Source organism: Sinocyclocheilus rhinocerous, unplaced genomic scaffold (genome assembly GCF_001515625.1).
Source record: "Sinocyclocheilus rhinocerous isolate Xijiao unplaced genomic scaffold, SAMN03320098_v1.1 scaffold11, whole genome shotgun sequence".
Lineage (NCBI taxonomy): Eukaryota > Metazoa > Chordata > Actinopteri > Cypriniformes > Cyprinidae > Sinocyclocheilus > Sinocyclocheilus rhinocerous.
This window is the reverse complement of record NW_015625587.1, coordinates 2,531,102-2,550,282: the sequence shown is the minus strand read 5'-3', so window position 1 is coordinate 2,550,282 and position 19,181 is coordinate 2,531,102. Positions and strand designations below refer to the sequence as shown.

The following is a 19,181-nucleotide window of genomic DNA, read 5'->3' as shown; positions in this document are numbered from 1 at the left end:
TGTCCTTTTATATATATATATATATATATATATATATATTAGTAGTGATGCATCATTTAAAAAAAAACTATTGAATTAAAAATATAAATATATCATAAATGTGTATATATAAATAAAATACGTTAAAATATATTATTTTTATTTTATAAACATTAAAATGTTTATACTAGTTAATTTAAAAACAGTTCACATGATGGAGTTATTGATTAATTTGCCTTTTTATTTTTAGATTATTTGTTACATTCGATATTTCTTTTGCTTCCATTTATTAGTCTTTTTTTAATTATTTTTTTAAATTAATTTTACAAACACAGTAAATGGAGAGTTCCCATACATGTGTATGTAAATATATTACTTTTTTTATTTTTTAAACACTTAAATGTTTATTCTAGATAAATACAAATACTTCATATTTTAAAATTAATATGATTAATTCACAATATTATTATTATTATTATATTATTTATATTACATTAATTTTTATTTTATTTCCATTTATTAGTCTTTTTTAATTATTTCTGATTAATTTTACGAGAACAGTAAAACGTGTGCCAAACTGAAAAACATTTAAAAATGTTTCTTTTTCTATTCTTTCTACACTGTGTGTGTAATTTTAGTTGTTTACATTTTAAGCCTTTATCCTTTTATTTCAGTATGAGCAATGCTATTGGTCAGGTGGTGCTCTATTTCATAACTGTTCAGTCTTCCTGCAGTCATCCACACTGGCCTTGCATCTACTGAAAGATGTTTTTAGTGGGAGGTTACCCACAACAGACCAAAAAATTCTTTCTCTCTCTTGTGTTAAAAAAAAAAAAATGTATTTGAATTTAATGCGTCCAGAACATTACAGGGAATCTTATACCTCACTGCGTCTGTGGAAATCAATGAATGAAAAAGTGTATTGGCCTGAAAATAAAAGCTCTGTTTATCTATGTGCCTCCTCAGGCCGTGTGAGTCTTGAACCCATTAGATTTGATGAATGGTGCTGGACAGTCTGATTGTAGTGTTTCGATGTCTCAGTGTCCAACAACAGTAGCTTCTTCAGTGATCAATGATACTGAAATCCAAATAAGCATGTCTCCACAGCCTTTGCGTAATCACTTTAACATGTGTCCTGAGGTGTTCACCATACTCCCTGCACAAATTTCCTCTCATGGTTACGTAAGCATCTATGGTATTTAGATCTAGGGAAGACCCAGAGTCTATCACATATCCAAATCAGGCTCATCCCATCAGTTCCTCTGCAAAAGGGACTTTACTAAATCTTTCAGCTTTTGGCTCTTTGCAGACATGGCATATTAGGCAGAGGTTTTTGCTCATTATTATATACAGCCAGGTTGTTAAAAGGATAGTTGGACCAAAAATGTAAGTTCTTTGATCATTTGCTCACCTTTATATTGCTTGAAATTGAAACCAAGATTTATTTTCTTCTATGCAACACAGACGATATTTTGTAGAATGTAAAGGCTGTTCTTTTCAATAAACAAAAAAGGTGAGTTGTTCGGTTTATGTTTCAGTCAAAGCTGAAAATGTAATTTATTTGACACTTTTTAACATTTTAATCAAATTGCTGCAAAGCGGAAATAAAATGGTAAATAAAGTGGTACCCACAGGGGAAGCCACTAAGACTCTTTTATTAAATGTAATAGGTTAATCAAGTATTTGTTCTTTTCAGACCACAATAATTAATAGACATAAATTTAGAAAGTCATATTACTTTTTTGAAGTAGATCTAGGAATTTATTATTTCTTTCTGTATTTATTTATTTTTCATTCACTTCTAGGTGTTTCCATTGAGCATTTTTATGTGAAATTGCAAAAAAACTGCATGAAAATATGTGGATGAAAAACCAGGCTGCTGTCAAGTACAAAAAAAAAATGCCATGACTAGTCCGTATGACTTGTGCACTGCTTTCCAAGTCTACTTAAGGACAGTTTTACTTTAATCATTCTCATTATATCTGCTGTATATGTTACATACTGTAGGCAAATTGACTGTCAGCTTGTGCCAATTAAGAAAATGGATGCAACAGTTTGGCGACAGCCACGTTTGTAACCACAAGATGAAAGCAGCAGTAATTTTGTGCTTGAACAGCTGATATCAGTTCTGCTTGTAAAATGTGAAATTTTATTAGTTAATAAAACACTGACATGTTAGAACGAGTCGTTTTAGGTAGGCGTGGCTGACTCTTAACTTTTATAAAGAATATCTCTTTGGATTTGAGACTTTAGTCTTTGCAACTTTACAGATCTTCTTTATGCACCAAGAGCTTGTAATACTCCAAAGAGAAAGGAAACATTTAAATCGCATCATATGACCCCTTTAAGTAGATTTACAAAGAGAAACGCACCCCAGTTTAAGAACCAGCATGGTAGGTGAAAAGTACATTTCATTTGTGTGTGAGCTTTCCCTTAAATTGCATAATTTTTTTCTTTTGTTATCTTCTTTTTAGGAGTCATACACCTACAAAGATCCCATCACGGAGTTTGTGGAGTGTCTGTATGTGAACTTTGACTTTGATAGTGCTCAGAAGAAGCTGAGAGAGTGTGAGGCGGTAAGTTCCAGCTGTCTTTTCCTGTTACCTTTTTATTAGCTTGTTTCTCAGCGTGTCCTTAAAAGCATGGCACACCCTCCTCTTTATAGGGACTTTGCAGATTGATTGTATCTTCTGTCATGTTCCTGTTTTTCCAAAAGCATAAGATTCATAACGTTTCGTAACAGGTTCCATTAGCGAAAGAGTTTGAAGAGACTATCCTTCTCCTAAGACGTTGAGCTCATGCTTCACTACTTGTCTGGCCACAAAAAGCCTTTAGCTTTGTAATTTACGCAGATGATGCCTCAATTTCTCTAATGATGAGATGTGATGTCATCACACAGTCTCCGACCTCTGATTGGTCAGAGGCGTCCTCTGAACTTTCCTATGTGAACTTTGACTTTGATAGTGCTCAGAAGAAGCTGAGAGAGTGTGAGGCGGTAAGTTCCAGCTGTCTTTTCCTGTTACCTTTTTATTAGCTTGTTTCTCAGCGTGTCCTTAAAAGCATGGCACACCCTCCTCTTTATAGGGACTTTGCAGATTGATTGTATCTTCTGTCATGTTCCTGTTTTTCCAAAAGCATAAGATTCATAACGTTTCGTAACAGGTTCCATTAGCGAAAGAGTTTGAAGAGACTATCCTTCTCCTAAGACGTTGAGCTCATGCTTCACTACTTGTCTGGCCACAAAAAGCCTTTAGCTTTGTAATTTACGCAGATGATGCCTCAATTTCTCTAATGATGAGATGTGATGTCATCACACAGTCTCCGACCTCTGATTGGTCAGAGGCGTCCTCTGAACTTTCCTAGAACTGGTGATAGTCATTAGCGATGCTGTGTGTCACTTTTCTGCATCCACAAACAGCCTACCCTTCTGTTTCGGGCCCCGAAAGGGGTCTTAAAGCACAGTGGTCTCTCCGTGCCGTGGTGTCATGGGCAACTGTGGAAGTGGGCCCCTGAAAGAGCCTCTGACTCACCATTTGTCATGTTTTTATGATAGCTGGTAATTGTCAGATCAGTGGGATGGTTAACAAGAAGTGCTTTTGGTGAGCAGAGGCGGACACACGCACTGGAAAGAGCTTCTGCGGTACAGACAAGCCAGTGATATGTATTTTTGTTCCCGTTTATAAATGGCCTTCCATAATGGTCACTTCATCAGTTTTCACCCTTGCCCTGCTGTGTCATTCTTTCTGTTTTTACAGTCTCTCCGTGCCGTGGTGTCATGGGCAACTGTGGAAGTGGGCCCCTGAAAGAGCCTCTGACTCACCATTTGTCATGTTTTTATGATAGCTGGTAATTGTCAGATCAGTGGGATGGTTAACAAGAAGTGCTTTTGGTGAGCAGAGGCGGACACACGCACTGGAAAGAGCTTCTGCGGTACAGACAAGCCAGTGATATGTATTTTTGTTCCCGTTTATAAATGGCCTTTCATAATGGTCACTTCATCAGTTTTCACCCTTGCCCTGCTGTGTCATTCTTTCTGTTTTTACATTTAAACTACTGACTTATAGTGCCAAAGAAACAAACAAAAACACAATGAAATGGAGTAACATATTTTCATGCTTTTTATAACTCCTTTTTTTTTTTTTTTTTTTTTTTTTTTTTTTGAGAAATTCTGAAAACTCTGTTAGTTGCTCATTTCCATGCAGTTTTTATTGAAATGAGACTGAAGCTTTCAAGTTTCAAAAAGTCCAAAGCACCATTAAACTATCATAAAAGTGGTCCATATGACTTGTGAGATATATTCCAAGTCTTTTGAATTTGTACAACAGTTTTATCTGAGGAACAAAATAAAATTTGTGTCTGTTCACGAGTAGTCTTCCCCACTTTGATCAGTCGGAGTTGGTGCTTTGAACGCAATCAGATCAGAATCATGAGTCTTTTAGACTAATTGACTGAAAAGATCCAACTCTAAAGAATGATTTGTTCATGAATCAGACGGAATGCTTTTTTCTCATATAATTGGATGACAAGAAGAGTGGATGTCAAGATTTTGTTGTATATTGCACTTCAATTTTCCATCTGTTTCTCACACAAAGCTATCATATGGCTTCAGAAGTCTTGGAATATGTTATATAAGTCATACGGACCACTTTAATGGTGCTTTTGCATTAATTTGAATCTTAAAATCTTCAGTCTATTCTCACCATACTCTTTTCACAATTTCTCCTTTAGTGTTCTACGTTAAAAAAAAAAGGCTACACTTGGAACCTAGTGATGGTAATAGTGAAGTTGAATAAAGTACTGTATGACACAATTTTCATTTTCAGGTGGTGCTTTTAAAAGATTTTAGGGCTGCTGGTGCAAAACACTAAATTGTAAATGTACTGTACATTTTTTTGATTTAAAAGGGCTTTAGTAAGAGTATGTTTTTCTCTTTGCAATACATTGGTTTTATCATTACCATAGTGTAGGAATAGTACAAAGACTTTTGCTACCATGCTATTGCAGACATCGTTGGCACAGCACCGAGATTTGTTCGCCATTCTGACCCTGGAAAACATTACATTTCAACCTAAATGCATTTGGTAAGCTGCCCCACAAATGTGCCAAATCTTAAACGGCAAAAAGTATTTTACTTTGAATAAGAAAGTCTCAGTGTGATAAAAGCCAGAAATGGCCTTCAGGCGCGTTCTTGGTTGCAGTAAACACATTACATTACAAAGATTCATCCCAAGCGTAATTAGCTTGAGTGCCTTTAGCCTAGTGTGCACTTATGTCGAAGCTCATTCCTGTTCTCTAAATTATTATGAATTCAAAGACCAGTTGCACTGCCCATCGTCTGCCGTTGCCTAAAATAAAACAATTCAGTTTTGTTTAGCAACAAGCACCTCATGTGTTAAATAGCAGGCTTTTTATAGGAGAATGAAAAAATCCAACTTAACGTTGAAATGGGAACCTTCCTAAAACGCTGATATGATTTATAAACATTTACTCCTGTGAGAGTGTCCATTTTATCAGGCCAGCTGTTTTTCATTCTAGCCGTTTATCGTCAAGAAGCAGAGAGAAAAACGAGGCCCAAATCACCAGGAGTCATATTTTTTGGGGGGGTCTCTGCAGGTCCAACTGATCGAGTCATTTGGGAGATCTCTATTACACTTTGCATGCTTGGAGGCCAGGCTTTGTAAGGCTAGCAGTAATTAGCACACCTGCATCTGTGAGATCTCGTGAGAGCCCTCTGGCTACCGGACCTCCAGAAGCAGGCATATCCTACAACGGGAGCTCAGCCCAGACACTGCGTAAATGGTCACTAATTAGTCCTGAGCCTGATTATGAAAGCCTGAGGCATTATCGAGATCACAAGCTGCAAAAAAAAGTTAAATTATGTGGCATGTGAGCTTAACTGGCTAGGCTCAGATGTATGTCAGCTCTAAATGCTCGCAAATTCACAGTCTGATTGAGTGGTGACTTAGAAAATCAGAGTTGCCCGTCTACAACAGCCCAAAGCTTTTCCTGTTAGACTGCCGAAGCCTCGCGAGTCATCAGACTGTCTGCACTCAACCATCTTTGCTCGTGCTAAAACAAACATCCTATTCACCTTCAAACAAATCCGTTACATTGACTAATTGGTTGTTAAGTGAATGTAAATGGAAAAAAAATGACCCAAATGTGCAAATTTTTTTTTTTATAATAAAGAAAATATTATTGAAATGAGGTGCATTTACTTTTTATTAGTGTATATTTGCTTATTTGTCTGTTGACCATATGTCACTATTTTAAATAAAAGTAAATAAATAAAACAAAAATAAATTAAATTTTAAATAAAGTCTAATTATCAATTATATATTTTTTCAATAATATATATATATATATATATATATATATAAATAAAACACTGCCTTATAAAAATTGTGAATATTTCTTAATTCTTTTGAAAGTCTCTTGTGCTCACTAAGACTGCATTTATTTGGTCAAAAATACAGTCTGAACCAGATTTTTTAGCATACTCAAGTCTTTAGTGTCACATGAACCTTCAGAAATTATTTGATGCCCAAGAAACAGTTATTATCAGTTTTGAAAACCGTTAATAAACAGTTAACGCTTAATATTTTAATTGAAACTGTGATGCATATTTTTCAGGATTTTTGATGAATAGAAAGTTCAAAATAACAGCATTTATTTGAAATGGAAATATTGTGTAACATTTAGAAGTCCTTAATGTCACTTTTAATCAATTTAATGCTGAATAAACATATTTTTTAAAATATCGTACTGACCCCAAACTAGATGTCTAAAACAACCTAAAATTATCCAAATACAGTACCCGTTGTTTACAAGCAATTATTTAGCATATCATCAGCACCCATGGCTCCAGAGGTTCTGCAGACCTGTGATTCAATCCAACTGGACACGGTCCTGGATCTGTAGAGATTGACCGCGTAAGTGTTCTGGATTTTCTTCAAGCTGTGGATCATCACATAGCTTACTTTGCATCGTGATTACCTTATCATGCTTATCCAGTCAGCTTTTGTAATTTTTCTTCTTCAGTTGATCTATCTCAGTGGAGAGGGGCCATTTGCACAATGGTTTGGGCTCATGATGTCTATGCTATGCATAAAACATAGACGCAAGCTTATATAGCCCTGTTTTCAATCTTTTTGAAGACTGAAAAAACAAAAAGCTGCACTTTAAGATTCCAGTAAGTTAAGCTGAAATTCACATTTTTTCGTGCTACTTTGAAGTCGTCGTAAGTTTTGTTCTCTCCCCTCTTACTGAAAAACCTCAACAGTAATTATAGAACTTAACTAAACTGTTATCAGCGTAAGATAAGACATTGTCAATGATGAAATGTGTGTTGGCTGATAGGGCCGTGGCCGTGTAGTTGGGATTTCTTCAAGCAGAAACACGGAGATAGTAGCTCTCAAAGCCTAAGCAAACAAAGCGGGGGCTGTCAGTGCAGACGTGCACACGAATACGCAGGACGGGGGACTCCATGTGACCCGTGAAGAGACAGCAGGGGCTCGCACATGTCTTTAGCTGTGTGGAATGCATTGACTATTTGAGTTTTGACTGCAAGGTAAAGCACACCAGGTCTCTGCAGGATGTGGGGGTTTAGTATGCGGTGATCAGAACTCAGCTGCTCTGCGTGTCTGAGATTGATAGAAGATGGTAGTTGAGACTTTTGAAAGCAGTGGCACTGTAAATTGGTTCCACCGCACAGCCCAGTGGACCCTGCGGCAACGGGCAAGACAAACGGTGATAAGTCACAGCCATTGTGGTGAATTTGGTGGCTGGCTCTGTTCCTGCCCTGTTTCATGTGGGGACTGTGGAATTCCAAGATCTGCGGTTAGTTTAGAGTGCTGAGAATGACCCCACACTTTTTTTTCCCCGCTTCCAGATACTGGTTTTCTCCTATGAGGATAGCATTAAACACTGTCATATATGTGTTAGCTATAGGCCTCTCTTGCTTTAACTTGCAGCTATGAATTAATTTCCAAAATTGGTCATATTTCTATTTTAATTTGTCTTGCTTTTGGCTTTTTTCCCCATACCGTTATTCCCCAACCAGGTGCTATTACAGAGACCTCAGGATGAAGTGGAACTGTTTTCATTTCAGTTCTGAGTTTATATAAACTTCCTGTTCTGCTCATTGTCCAGTTTAGCCACAGAGTTTTCTGTGTTCCAGCAGCGGTTGGGAGCGAGCACTGCTCCTAATGCATGTGACAATAAGTGCATTTACATATGTTTACTTAGAAGCTAACACTAGAACATTTACATTAAAAAAATCAGGTTTTTATTTTTCTCAAAGTTTTTACTTCAAAATGTAGACAGATGTTTCCTTTTATATTTTACCAATTATATTTATACTATTTAGATTTGTCTCAATATAAAACATGCACTACGTGAAGAAATTTAAATATTATTTTATTCAGCAAGGATGCATTAAACTGATCAAAAGTAACAGTAACTATATTTACATTGTTACAAAACAATCTGTTTCATATAAATGCTGTACTTTTGAACTTTGTTCATCAAAGAATCCTTGAAAAGTTTTGAGTTTATCACAGAGTAATGGCTGCTGAAAATCCAGCTTTGTGATCACAGGAATTAATTACATTTGAAAATACATAAAAATAGAAAATAATTATTTTAAATTGTAATATTTCACAATATTACATTTTTACTGCATTTTTAATAAAATAAATGCAGCCTTGGTGAGCATAAGAGACTCCTTTAAAAAATATTACAAAATCTTACAGACACCACAACTTTTGAAATGTATTTAATGAAAAAAAATTTCATCATATTTGGGGGTCTGTGGCATTAAAAAGTTTGAAACCACGTGATTTAAGGCATTTTCTTGAACTTACATGTTTTATAGCATAATCTACATTAAATTGAATGCACTTCAAATTTTGTTCACATTTTCATGCAGTGTCTAATGCAAACGTTTGTATATTTTAAAGGTGCTGGGAAATGATTTTTTCCTTGTGGCCTGCCTTGAGGACTTCATCGAAAATGCCCGTTTGTTCATCTTTGAGACCTTCTGCCGAATTCACCAGTGCATCAGTATAAGGTGAGTACTCAGATTTCGATGTAGTACCAAATAACTTTGCTGGATCAGCTAACAAAACATTGAAGTGCCATTTAAAGTGAACAAATTGATGGATAAATTGTTGTCAGGAATGATAAAAAAAAAAAAAAAGGTAGCAGGTCTAAATTTGTGTCCTAAATGTGGGAACGCTTCCTGTTTCCTCTCTTCCATTCCCACTCCACTCTCTGATAAGATTTTATTACCCAGTGTGCTGGAGGAAGCATGTCCAGAGACCGGCTGCCAGCACCTCAATCTCACACATGGAGACACGCATTCAGAACCAGACATCCCAGGCACATCCACCCATCTGTTTTGAAGCATGTGTAAAGGGTCTACATATTGGCCCTCAGGAGGATCTTAATGGCTGCGTCCCGTCTGTGGATAACACAGCAGATTTTTCTCTTCTAAGCACCACTTACTCTGTTATTGTCTCTTGCGTCTTGTAAAATCCTTGTTAGGATCGTAACATAGTGGCGTTTTGAGATTTTTGTGCACGCTAATTCACTTCTAGTACAACCAAAGAGGAATATTGCCACAATTAAAAAAATTATAACGACGAGTCAAGGTAAATTAACAGTGATTTATGTTGTCCATTGATCCACATGGTTCAATTACCACTGACACGATGCGTCTTCTGAACTCCTCATAGACTCTCCGGTGTGCGTCCGGCTGAATGTGGCAGGTGTTTTATTACCACTTTACTCTGGTTGCGCTTTTTTATTACTCCTTTTACGGTATTTATGTGGCATCGTAGGCTTCCAGTGAAGACACACAATGGTTTCAGTCCCCAAGATTTTCCATTGGTGGAAAAGAAGTGGTCTGTATGGAAAAGGGAGGTTTGGGCAGTTGTCACTGGTTTCCCTCTGCCTGGTTCCCATTAGCCTTCCAGTGACGGAGTGCAGAGCAGAGAGGCCGCGTTGCCCTCCTACATGTTTAATGAGCTTTCATAACTAGTGGTCTTTGAGCATCTGTCCTGCATTCGTTTTCCCGCCATCGCCTCTGCGCACCAAGCTGAAAGCACTTGACGGCAAACTGGAGATCTGCTAACAGGTTGCATCTACCTCGGGGGATTTATGAGATCCTGTAAATCCCGAAAGGGACCATGTTCTCAAATGCACATGCTCACCCGACACAATATCATACCACGCTCGATGACAGCCCTGTGGAAGTGTTTTTTTTTTTTTCCAGTTTCTCCAGCAGTGCACATGCAAACATAGTTGTAGCCATTCTGATTCTGTTATTTCTCTTCTAACCGCACACCGTTCTCACACTATTTCCATGCTTCATTGTACAGCCTAATTGCTCGCTCGCATTTTCTGAGCTGTATAAAACCGAGAAGGGCTGGAGTCAAGGTTGAAACATGGAATGTGATCAGGCTCTGTCCAAATCTCCAGTTGCAGAGAGTCTGGAATTGATTTAGAGTCCTGGCTCTTTTTTTGGCAGTCTCGTTGCAATTGAATCCATTTTCTTGTCAAAGGCGACAAAGGTAATGCTGAACTAGGAAACTGATTGCTGTTTATCTGTTCAAGTTAGTTGCTCAAAGGAGTCGCCTGAAAGGCTGTATAGGGCATTGGTGAACATCCATTTTGGTTTACAAATGCATGTCACTGATACAGTATGCAGAAGTCCTCTGAAGCTAATTGTGGGCTCAAATGAAATGTATGCCAGTTTTGTAGCACTTTTGTTATGTTTACAGTCGTTGGCCTTGAATGAGTAGGCAGGAGTTTTTTTTCTTTTCTGTTTTTGCCCTCAGCATACACCAAAAAAGACCACAACTACAAATGGCTTTATATATAAAAATGTCTGTGAAAAGGCTCTATTTGAAATCTGGTTTTATGACTAGCACTTATAATGGCATTTGCATTTTTGTGTCTTGTCTTCAAAGTCTTAAATTCCCAATTTTGCATTCATTGGCCCTGATTTGAGTAGAGAGTCTGTAAGCACTTGATGAGAATTTTAGTTTTTAGTTAGATGATGTCTCCAATCTTGTCATCTGTAAATCATTGTGATCTCTTACAGTCCACAGTAATTCATTTTGCAGTTGTATTTCGTCTGCATGTTTGTTTGTTTGCTTGTTTGTTTTCCTTCCCTTAAGGCCCATTCTCACTAAGAATTATAACTATAAAGATAACCGTATTAGCGTCTACACCAAAAGATGTTAGCATTCTGTTTATTACAAGCATGTGCACAGTTATGTCTCTGCTGCTTTAAATGCACAAGCTCTTTAAACTCTGATGGATTCTGATTGACTTTATCGTTATAGCATTATTGTGGAGTTCCCTTTTCTCTAGAATTAGAATGATTATTAAAACTTTATAGTTATAGTTATCATAGTTACTGTCTTTGGTGTGAATAGGCCTGAAATCTGCATTTTTTAAATTTTTTTGTTAAATTTCACTAATCCATTTAAAATTAACAATAAAATGTAGTAAGTGTACGTTTTCGTTTGAAATATTTACATTTTTTATTGAATTTTTTTTACATTTTATAATTACTAATATATACTAATAAATTAATAATTCAGGTTACATCCCTACCAGAACCCCCGCATTTCTATAAGAAAAATGCAGCACATGACATTAAAACTACTAATGGCGCTTTTCCACTGCATGGTACGGCTCGGTACGGTTCACTTTTGGGAGGTTTTCCACTGGGTACAGTACCTGGTACCTGGTAATTTTTTTAGTACCACCTCGGTTGAGGTTCCAAGTGAACTCTGCTGATCACTGATTGGCCGGAGAGAATCGTCACTACCTGCGTCACTGAACTTGCGACACAAACACAAAAGAACCGCTAGATTTAAATCAGCACAGCCAGCGAAGGATCGAACGCAACCGTTTTGAACAAGCGCACCTTGTTTAACAACCAAAAAGTGGCTGTTTCGTTGTCTGTTGAGGAAGTACAGACGTTCCTCTCGTTGATAGCAGAGGAGCGGATCCAGCGAGAGCTTGATGGGGCGACGCGGAATGAAAAAGTTTTTCAGGAGTCGCGGCAGTAGAGGCGGCGCAACTATAACGACACATGAATAATTCCCGCCCACTCTAAAGCGATACTAAACTGCAGTGGAAACGCAAACCGAGCCGAGCTGTGCCGTACTGAGCCGAGTCGTACCACGCAGTGGAAAAGCGCCATAACATTATCTTCTGAGTTAAGAGAAGAGGATGTTTAAGTGGGATAAGGGGAATCCGTTTTACCCCAAGCTATGAAGCAGGAGTCACTTTTATTGACTTCCAATGACGTGAATCTCTTCGTGCCTTCATATGGAAATGTTTAACAATCCATTTGTTTTAAGTCCACTATGTTAAAAACTACTGTAGTGCAGGTCAGCACTGTATCAATTCACAGCTGACCTTTTAACAGTCTACGGCTCCTGGAGTGAGACCAGTTGCCCCAGTCCCACCGGCCTGGAATCGGAATTGGATAAATCAACTGCAAGGAGCCGGTACATGTAAGGGGTCGAAGTGAAAACAATCCTTACCCTCCACCCCCCAACCCCAGAGGACCAGGTTTAAGTCTGTGTAAAATGAGACTGCAGTGAGAGGAGTCAAGCTGTTCGGCTTAAACCGCCCTGTCAGGCACTTATGCTTGAGTGGCTCATTCACCCAACCTCTTTCTTTTCCATAATTACTTCTTTCAGTGTTTGTGTATTTTTGGTTTCAGTTCAGACTTTTTCATATTAGTGGCAAGCACGTGTACGTACTACCTTTTCCCCCCTCTCATTTTAAAAACAAATTTCTGGATAAAATTAGATTAGAGTGTGTGTGGGCCGTTTCATTGTGCCGAGGCTGTGGTTGACCTTGATCTCTGGTTTAGCTTGTCCAGAGGGTCAGCTCCCCTAAGAGGAAACTCGATCTTATTTGTTTTGAGTCGATCTTTGACTCTGGCTTGACTGACATGTGTCACCACTTAATTAAATCAGTGAAAATAATATCCGTTGCCTCTTGCGTCACTAGTGTAAACCAGCACTATGTTTGTTTAAGCTGTTTATTTATCATGTGATTGACTTCAAAAACCAGTAAGTTGGCTGATAATGAACTCTTTGGCATTTCCATTAATTTTTCTGTAAAAGCTCACAATTCTGCTTAATTTTAGACATGGTCTAGACTAGGGATGTAACGATTACCAGTTTGACGATAAATCATGATAAATTCCCCATGGTTAGTATTACCGTTTCATCTTTTAATTATCATTAAAATCTTATTAGTAACAGTCTCACGTGCGCACAGCACAGAGTAGTTTCGTTTTGAGTGAAAACAGGGCGGAAAAGCTGGGAGGTTTAAAAAGAGTGCTAAGGGAATTATACAAATGACGTGATAATTTTGGTCACTATAATCGTGATAAGAAATTTTCATACCGTTACATCCCTAGTCTAGACCTCTAGGTCTGCGGGCCTGTAATGGATGTACAGCTATCTAAACTTCCCAGTGTCCTAATTGGTTTCCTGTTCCTTTTCAGCTGTAATTGTTCATCAGCGTGCCGCATGCTTCACGGAGTGCTTTGGGGCTGCCGAAGAGCTTGGATTTCATGTCCTTGCTTTAACCCCTGGAGTCGTAAAGCATTCCTTTTTCCGTAGCGAGTGTCACCGCTTGATGTTGGACATGTGTTAACCATCACCAGCTTGGAACCCGTGATGTGACAACCGGCACATTCGTTGGCGGTTAGCTCTTAAATAATGAGCTTTATGACCAATCTAGCCTGTCACGCGTCATTTTCTGAGAGTTTCACTGGGAGCGAAATGATATAAGCTGTCATCTCTGCCTGTCTCCAAACCCATGCTGTTGCCACGGTGGGTGATTGAGTTAACCTTTCACTGTGAAAGCATAGTCATTGTTTTTGGAAACCTGGTGTGTAGGCTTTAGTTAAAGAACAGAATGGGACAAGCCTGCTCTTTCTGGTAAGCACAAAATGAGCTTAGCCAAAAAGAAAGCCAGCTGCGGTAGTAGGATTTTGGATCATTGAACACTAGAGCCCCTACTGCCACCTTCCTCCCTCAATGACACATTTGTGAAGGAGAAACCTTGCTTCATTTATGGAGAGTTTCTCCAAAATGTCAGGTGGGGATGGTCAGTGGAAGTCATGCAAGCACAAGCATTGTCTTTTATTTCTGTCTGCAAAGTTAGTTTCATCGCTACCTTGACCTCATACTCACGAAAGCGCAATGATGTAATTGTACTCCGTTTTTATGGGTTTCTTAGTGCAATTAGAATCACAGACTTGATTACATAATGCAAGGCATTTGTCACTCTTGAACGGACATCTAAATGCTGAGCTATGACAGTAAACCTATTATCATCCAGCACTTTCGATCAGCACTTTAAACCTGTGCGCACACACACACACTCCACAAGCTTGTTATATACCTCACAATTTTCACGTAATGCCATCAGTGTATATAATGTTCTCCCTTTAGCTAAGTTTTGTCCTAATGGACTGTGTTGCCCCGCAGTATGCTGGCCGATAAGCTGAATATGACTCCCGAGGAGGCAGAAAGATGGATTGTCAACCTCATTCGTAATGCCAGGCTGGACGCCAAAATCGACTCCAAACTGGTGAGTCTCTCATATTTTATTTCACTCTTGTTTCTCGGCCTCCCTCCTCAGATAGCAAACAATTGATAGATGCTGCGTTAGTGTCCTTTAATTAGTCTGAAAATCAAATTCAGCCTCTTTTGTGCGGGGATTGTGTTCTGCTTTAAAACATAAAGGAGAGGCAGTCAATTACGTCAGTACTTCTGCTCAGTGCTCGCTTACTCTCCATATCCTTCCTCGAGGGTAAGAGGACTGTGATTACGGTACTGAAGGAGGGTCATTCTCAATATGGTGACAAAAACGTACCTTTACTTAGTCATGACAAAGATTAATATTTAAGAAGACCTATATGTAGAAACCATTCTATAACTTTTTTCTTTCTTTCTTTCGTTTTATTTTACTTTAAAAAATAAAATAAAAAAAGCTAATTTTTTTATTTGTTTTTACTCCTTTTGTTTGTCCATATTAGTCATTATTCTTGGGTTTACCAAGTGTATAAAAACAAAAGTTATAAACAATTTTAAATTTGTCATTTAAATACAAGTTCAGATAAAGAATAGGCTATACAGATTTGCTTATGGTGCTTTTCTCCCACCACTTATTACATTTTAATTTAAATTAGAAAAAAATATATATTAATTGATTATTTTTTTTATGTTTTACACTACTGTTCAAACGTTTGGTGTCAGTAAGATTTTTTTTTAAATGCTTTTAAAGGCTTACCAAGGCTGCATGTATTTTATCAAAAACATAGTAAAACTGTAATATTGTGAAATAACAGTTTTCTATTTTAAATAACATTTAAAATGTATGTTCATGTGATGCAAAGCCGAATTTCCTTCAGAAATCATTTTGATATGTTGATTTGGTGCTCAAGAAACATTTCTTATCGATGTTGAAAACGGTTTTGCTGCTTAATATTTTTGTGGAAACGGTGATACTTTTTTAAAATTCAGAATTCTTTGAAGAATAGAAAGTTATATATATATATGTATATATATATATATATATATGTGTGTATATCTTTTCTAACATTATAAATGTCTTTACTCTCACTTTTGATTAAAATAATGCGTCTATGCTGGAAAAAAAAAAGAAGCTTACCGACGCAAAACATTTGAACAGTAGTGTCATTATTTAACATTCGTGTGAAAGGAACAACACATTTTTTTTGCAACTGACCCAGGAACTTGGTCATAACACCCTAACCAAGTAACAGGACTTCTGATATCAGAAATCACAAGGCATTCTACTGGAATGACCTAGAATTAGCTCCTGTGTGTTCATGAGGAGGTTGTGAAAATGTATCTGTGGCAACAGAAAAGGATTGGTGTTCTCAGAGTTTAGCGCTAACATTCTTTTCCTCTCCTCTTTCCTTTGGCAGGGTCACGTGGTGATGGGCAACAACGCCGTATCACCATATCAGCAGGTGATCGAAAAAACCAAGAGCCTTTCGTTCCGCAGCCAAATGCTGGCCATGAACATCGAGAAGAAGCAAAGCCACGCAAACAGGAATGAGGTCAAAGCAGCAGAGCATCTCTCCTTCACTTCTTTTATCTGATCTCATCTCGGTTCGTCTTGAGCCCTGTAGTTTACACACAAATGATCTATCCAGAAGAATGTCGAGTGGCAATCAGCCCAGAACTGTCTTTACACGGCGTAAACCAGTAAGAGCAAGTTTAACAGAGTGAGTGCTTTCATCATGCCGTTTTTCTTCAAAGGCCTAATGACAAGGTAGCACAGCACAGCCATAAAGAAGAGGGTCTGAGTCCCATGACTCAGCGCTGCAGAGTAAATAACGCTTGCACACAATCGCACACACGCTCCATGGAGTTCCCTGCGTTCAGGAGTCACCACAGATGTTTTGCTTGGGGTCCAGTCGGTCTCTGTTTGATCTTGGCCTAGCGCACTGATTGGCCCACCGAGGCCCACGACAAACGTGCCCTCGCTTCGTTTGAAATAGAGTATTTCAAAATAACGCCCTTTAAATGTCTCAGTCCCTCAAAGCACATCATTTAACTGACTCACTCACACAAACACCACAATGGCAAAGGCCATAACACACAGTCCTGTATTTTGATGTGTTTGGCCAGACGCAATTTAATTTAACATTTTCTCAGGGAAAACCCAACGGAATGTTGCGAACGTGAACTCGATATTTTCGTGTTTTATTCTACATCAGTAATACCACCTTGTTTTTTGTTTTTTGTTTTTTTAAGCTTTTGTATCTAAATGGGACTACAGAGGTTGTCAGGGACAGTATAACGTAATCTTGAAAACTCATCTACTAACCAGCCCACTTTCACAGCCTCTTTTTGTTTATAATCACACTCTTGTAAATTATTCTAACTCAAAATTCCAGGGAAAATGTTTTTTTAAAGACTGAAAGAGTTGATGGAAGCTTAGTGATGGTGACACTGAAGTCATGCGACCGTGGTGTAATTAATAGCAAAGGCGATTTAGGCTTCAAAATTCATAGTTGTGTTCGTTTCTGAAGATTCCCATGATAAGACTTATAAACCTTAATTGATCACAACCTATTTTCTGCTATCATCCAAAAGCCAATGAAAAATCCAATTGGGTTTTTGTCGAAGGATCCAGGATGATGTTTGGAAGCTTGTTTCTGCCATTTTTTATCTCAAAATTCGGATTGTTTTAATGTATATAAATTCAGAATTGCAAGTTTTCTGAGAAAGGCAGAATTGTGGGATGTTAACTTGCAACTGTGAGTTTATAATATGCAAACTGTGAGATATAAACTCGCTATTGTGAAGAAAAAAAATCTGAATTATGAGATGGAAAAAGTCACAATTACCTTTTTTATTTTTATTGTCAAAAAAAAAAAATCAGAATTGCGAGAAAGTAAGCCAGAATTGCAAAGAAAAAAGTTGCATTTCACTTTTTATTTTTATAAAACTTTTTATTACGTGGCAGAAATGGGCTTCCATGGTGATACGAACTTCCAGGTTGGCCAACAAAAATATATAATGTAGCACTCTATAGCATGTTCATTCATATATAATGAACTCACCTGCGTTTGTGTTGGGTAATAACATTTTTTGGCTCTCTCTTCCTCTCTATTCAGACTCCAAACTGGGCAGCTCAGGATACTGGCTTTTGAGTGGATCTTTGTGGAACGTACACTTCCATCTAACTTTCCAGCATTCCCATACTGCGGCCGAACATCCTGTTCTCCCTCTCGTGTCCCTCAAAGGAGCGAGACAGAGGCCTTTTTTTACACTTGGGTTCAATGCGTCTGGTATTAAATAAAAAATAAAAAAAACCTTACAAACCATGTTCACCTCATGCTTGCATTTTATTCCTGGACATTACGAATGGTGGTTGAGGGTTAAGTGGTTGTGATCTTTTGTGTAATAGATGAAGATTTAATGTGCTCTGAGTCACTGAGTGGGACGGGGGGGTTTTGTGCCGCTGCACATGTATGTGCCGTAATGATAAATGAGTGTTTAGTCTGCTGCGTTTACGGCGCTGTTATGTAGCGGCCCATTCCGCTGCGGCGAAGAGGGCACGGAATGGTGATTGTCCCGACTCGCGTTGTCATTTTCAACATCGCTCGTCCTCCTTTGTTTGCAGACGGGCATGTCAGATGCGCTAGACAATCAACATAATGCCTCTCTACCTTTCCCATCTTCTGCAAGTGACACCTACCGTCTGCCGCCGGTCTATACGTTTTCTATTTCCATCCCTCGCTCGCAGACGTTGCAGGCTGGGATTCGAAGCGTGTCTTAATGTCTGCTTTGGCCTCTCTATCAGCTGACATGTTTATGGGCCCTGTCTTTCTGGACGAGTGAAGAGGGGGCTTATAGCTGCCACAGCGCTCGGGCTCCCAGCCAGACATCTAAAACAACTGACGTCACCCTTACTTTCCCAGCGAGCGTGCGAGCGGGCGGGGAGGAAGGAGGGGGGTGGGCTAAAGTGATTGGTTTACCGGTCCTGTGCCATGACACATTACGAAAATAAAACCCTCCTAGCCCTTAATTATCACATTCACCTTAGGAGTGCTGTCTCAGATGTTGTTTTAGTAAGACATCCAGACCAACAGCAGACGTGTGGCTGAGAAGGTTGTCCACCACAATGTCTGTCACTTCACTTAAAGTAAATAAACAAACACCCAAACGAAAAGGTCAATGTAGGTTTTGGTTAGAAGGCTGCATAATTGTTTCCCTTTTTCGCATTGTTCATTACTTTTCTCCTATGTGAAAAGGTTAAGGCATTTGTTCAAAAACAGGCCTCATTTAAAAAATACAACGTATGTTCCCTAATAAATTTTTGTCTGGATTATTCTTGAGTCCTGTTTTCCAAATTGCAAATGTATTTTTACAAGAGTAGGCCTATATTTAGAGCATGCAATATGAGAGATCATTACAGAGTCTTTTCCAATGCATAAGCTTTGAGTTGAGATCACTTCAGGTGCTTCAGTTTTATATTTAGGTTCTACATATAGTATGCACATAAATGTCTCTGCAGTTACTAAACTTAAGACAGTCTTCAGCTACAAGCAACCTGATACAACTCTAGCGTAATGATGGCAAGTGAATAAATATATCTTCAGTAAGATTTTTTGA

General features: G+C 38.2%; 1 protein-coding gene across 1 annotated transcript in view; it reads left to right on the top strand.

The window, feature by feature from the left end:
* LOC107755923 (eukaryotic translation initiation factor 3 subunit E-A) overlaps positions 1–17,890 on the top strand; it is a 44,593-nt gene extending 26,703 nt beyond the window's left edge. The window contains exons 9-13 of the mRNA XM_016572892.1: positions 2,454–2,555; positions 8,940–9,049; positions 14,514–14,616; positions 15,980–16,114; positions 17,681–17,890. Coding sequence (XP_016428378.1) covers positions 2,454–2,555; positions 8,940–9,049; positions 14,514–14,616; positions 15,980–16,114; positions 17,681–17,716 — 486 coding nt within the window. The 3' untranslated portion in view covers positions 17,717–17,890. The remainder of the gene's footprint in view (positions 1–2,453; positions 2,556–8,939; positions 9,050–14,513; positions 14,617–15,979; positions 16,115–17,680) is intronic.
* Positions 17,891–19,181: the final 1,291 nt, after the last annotated feature.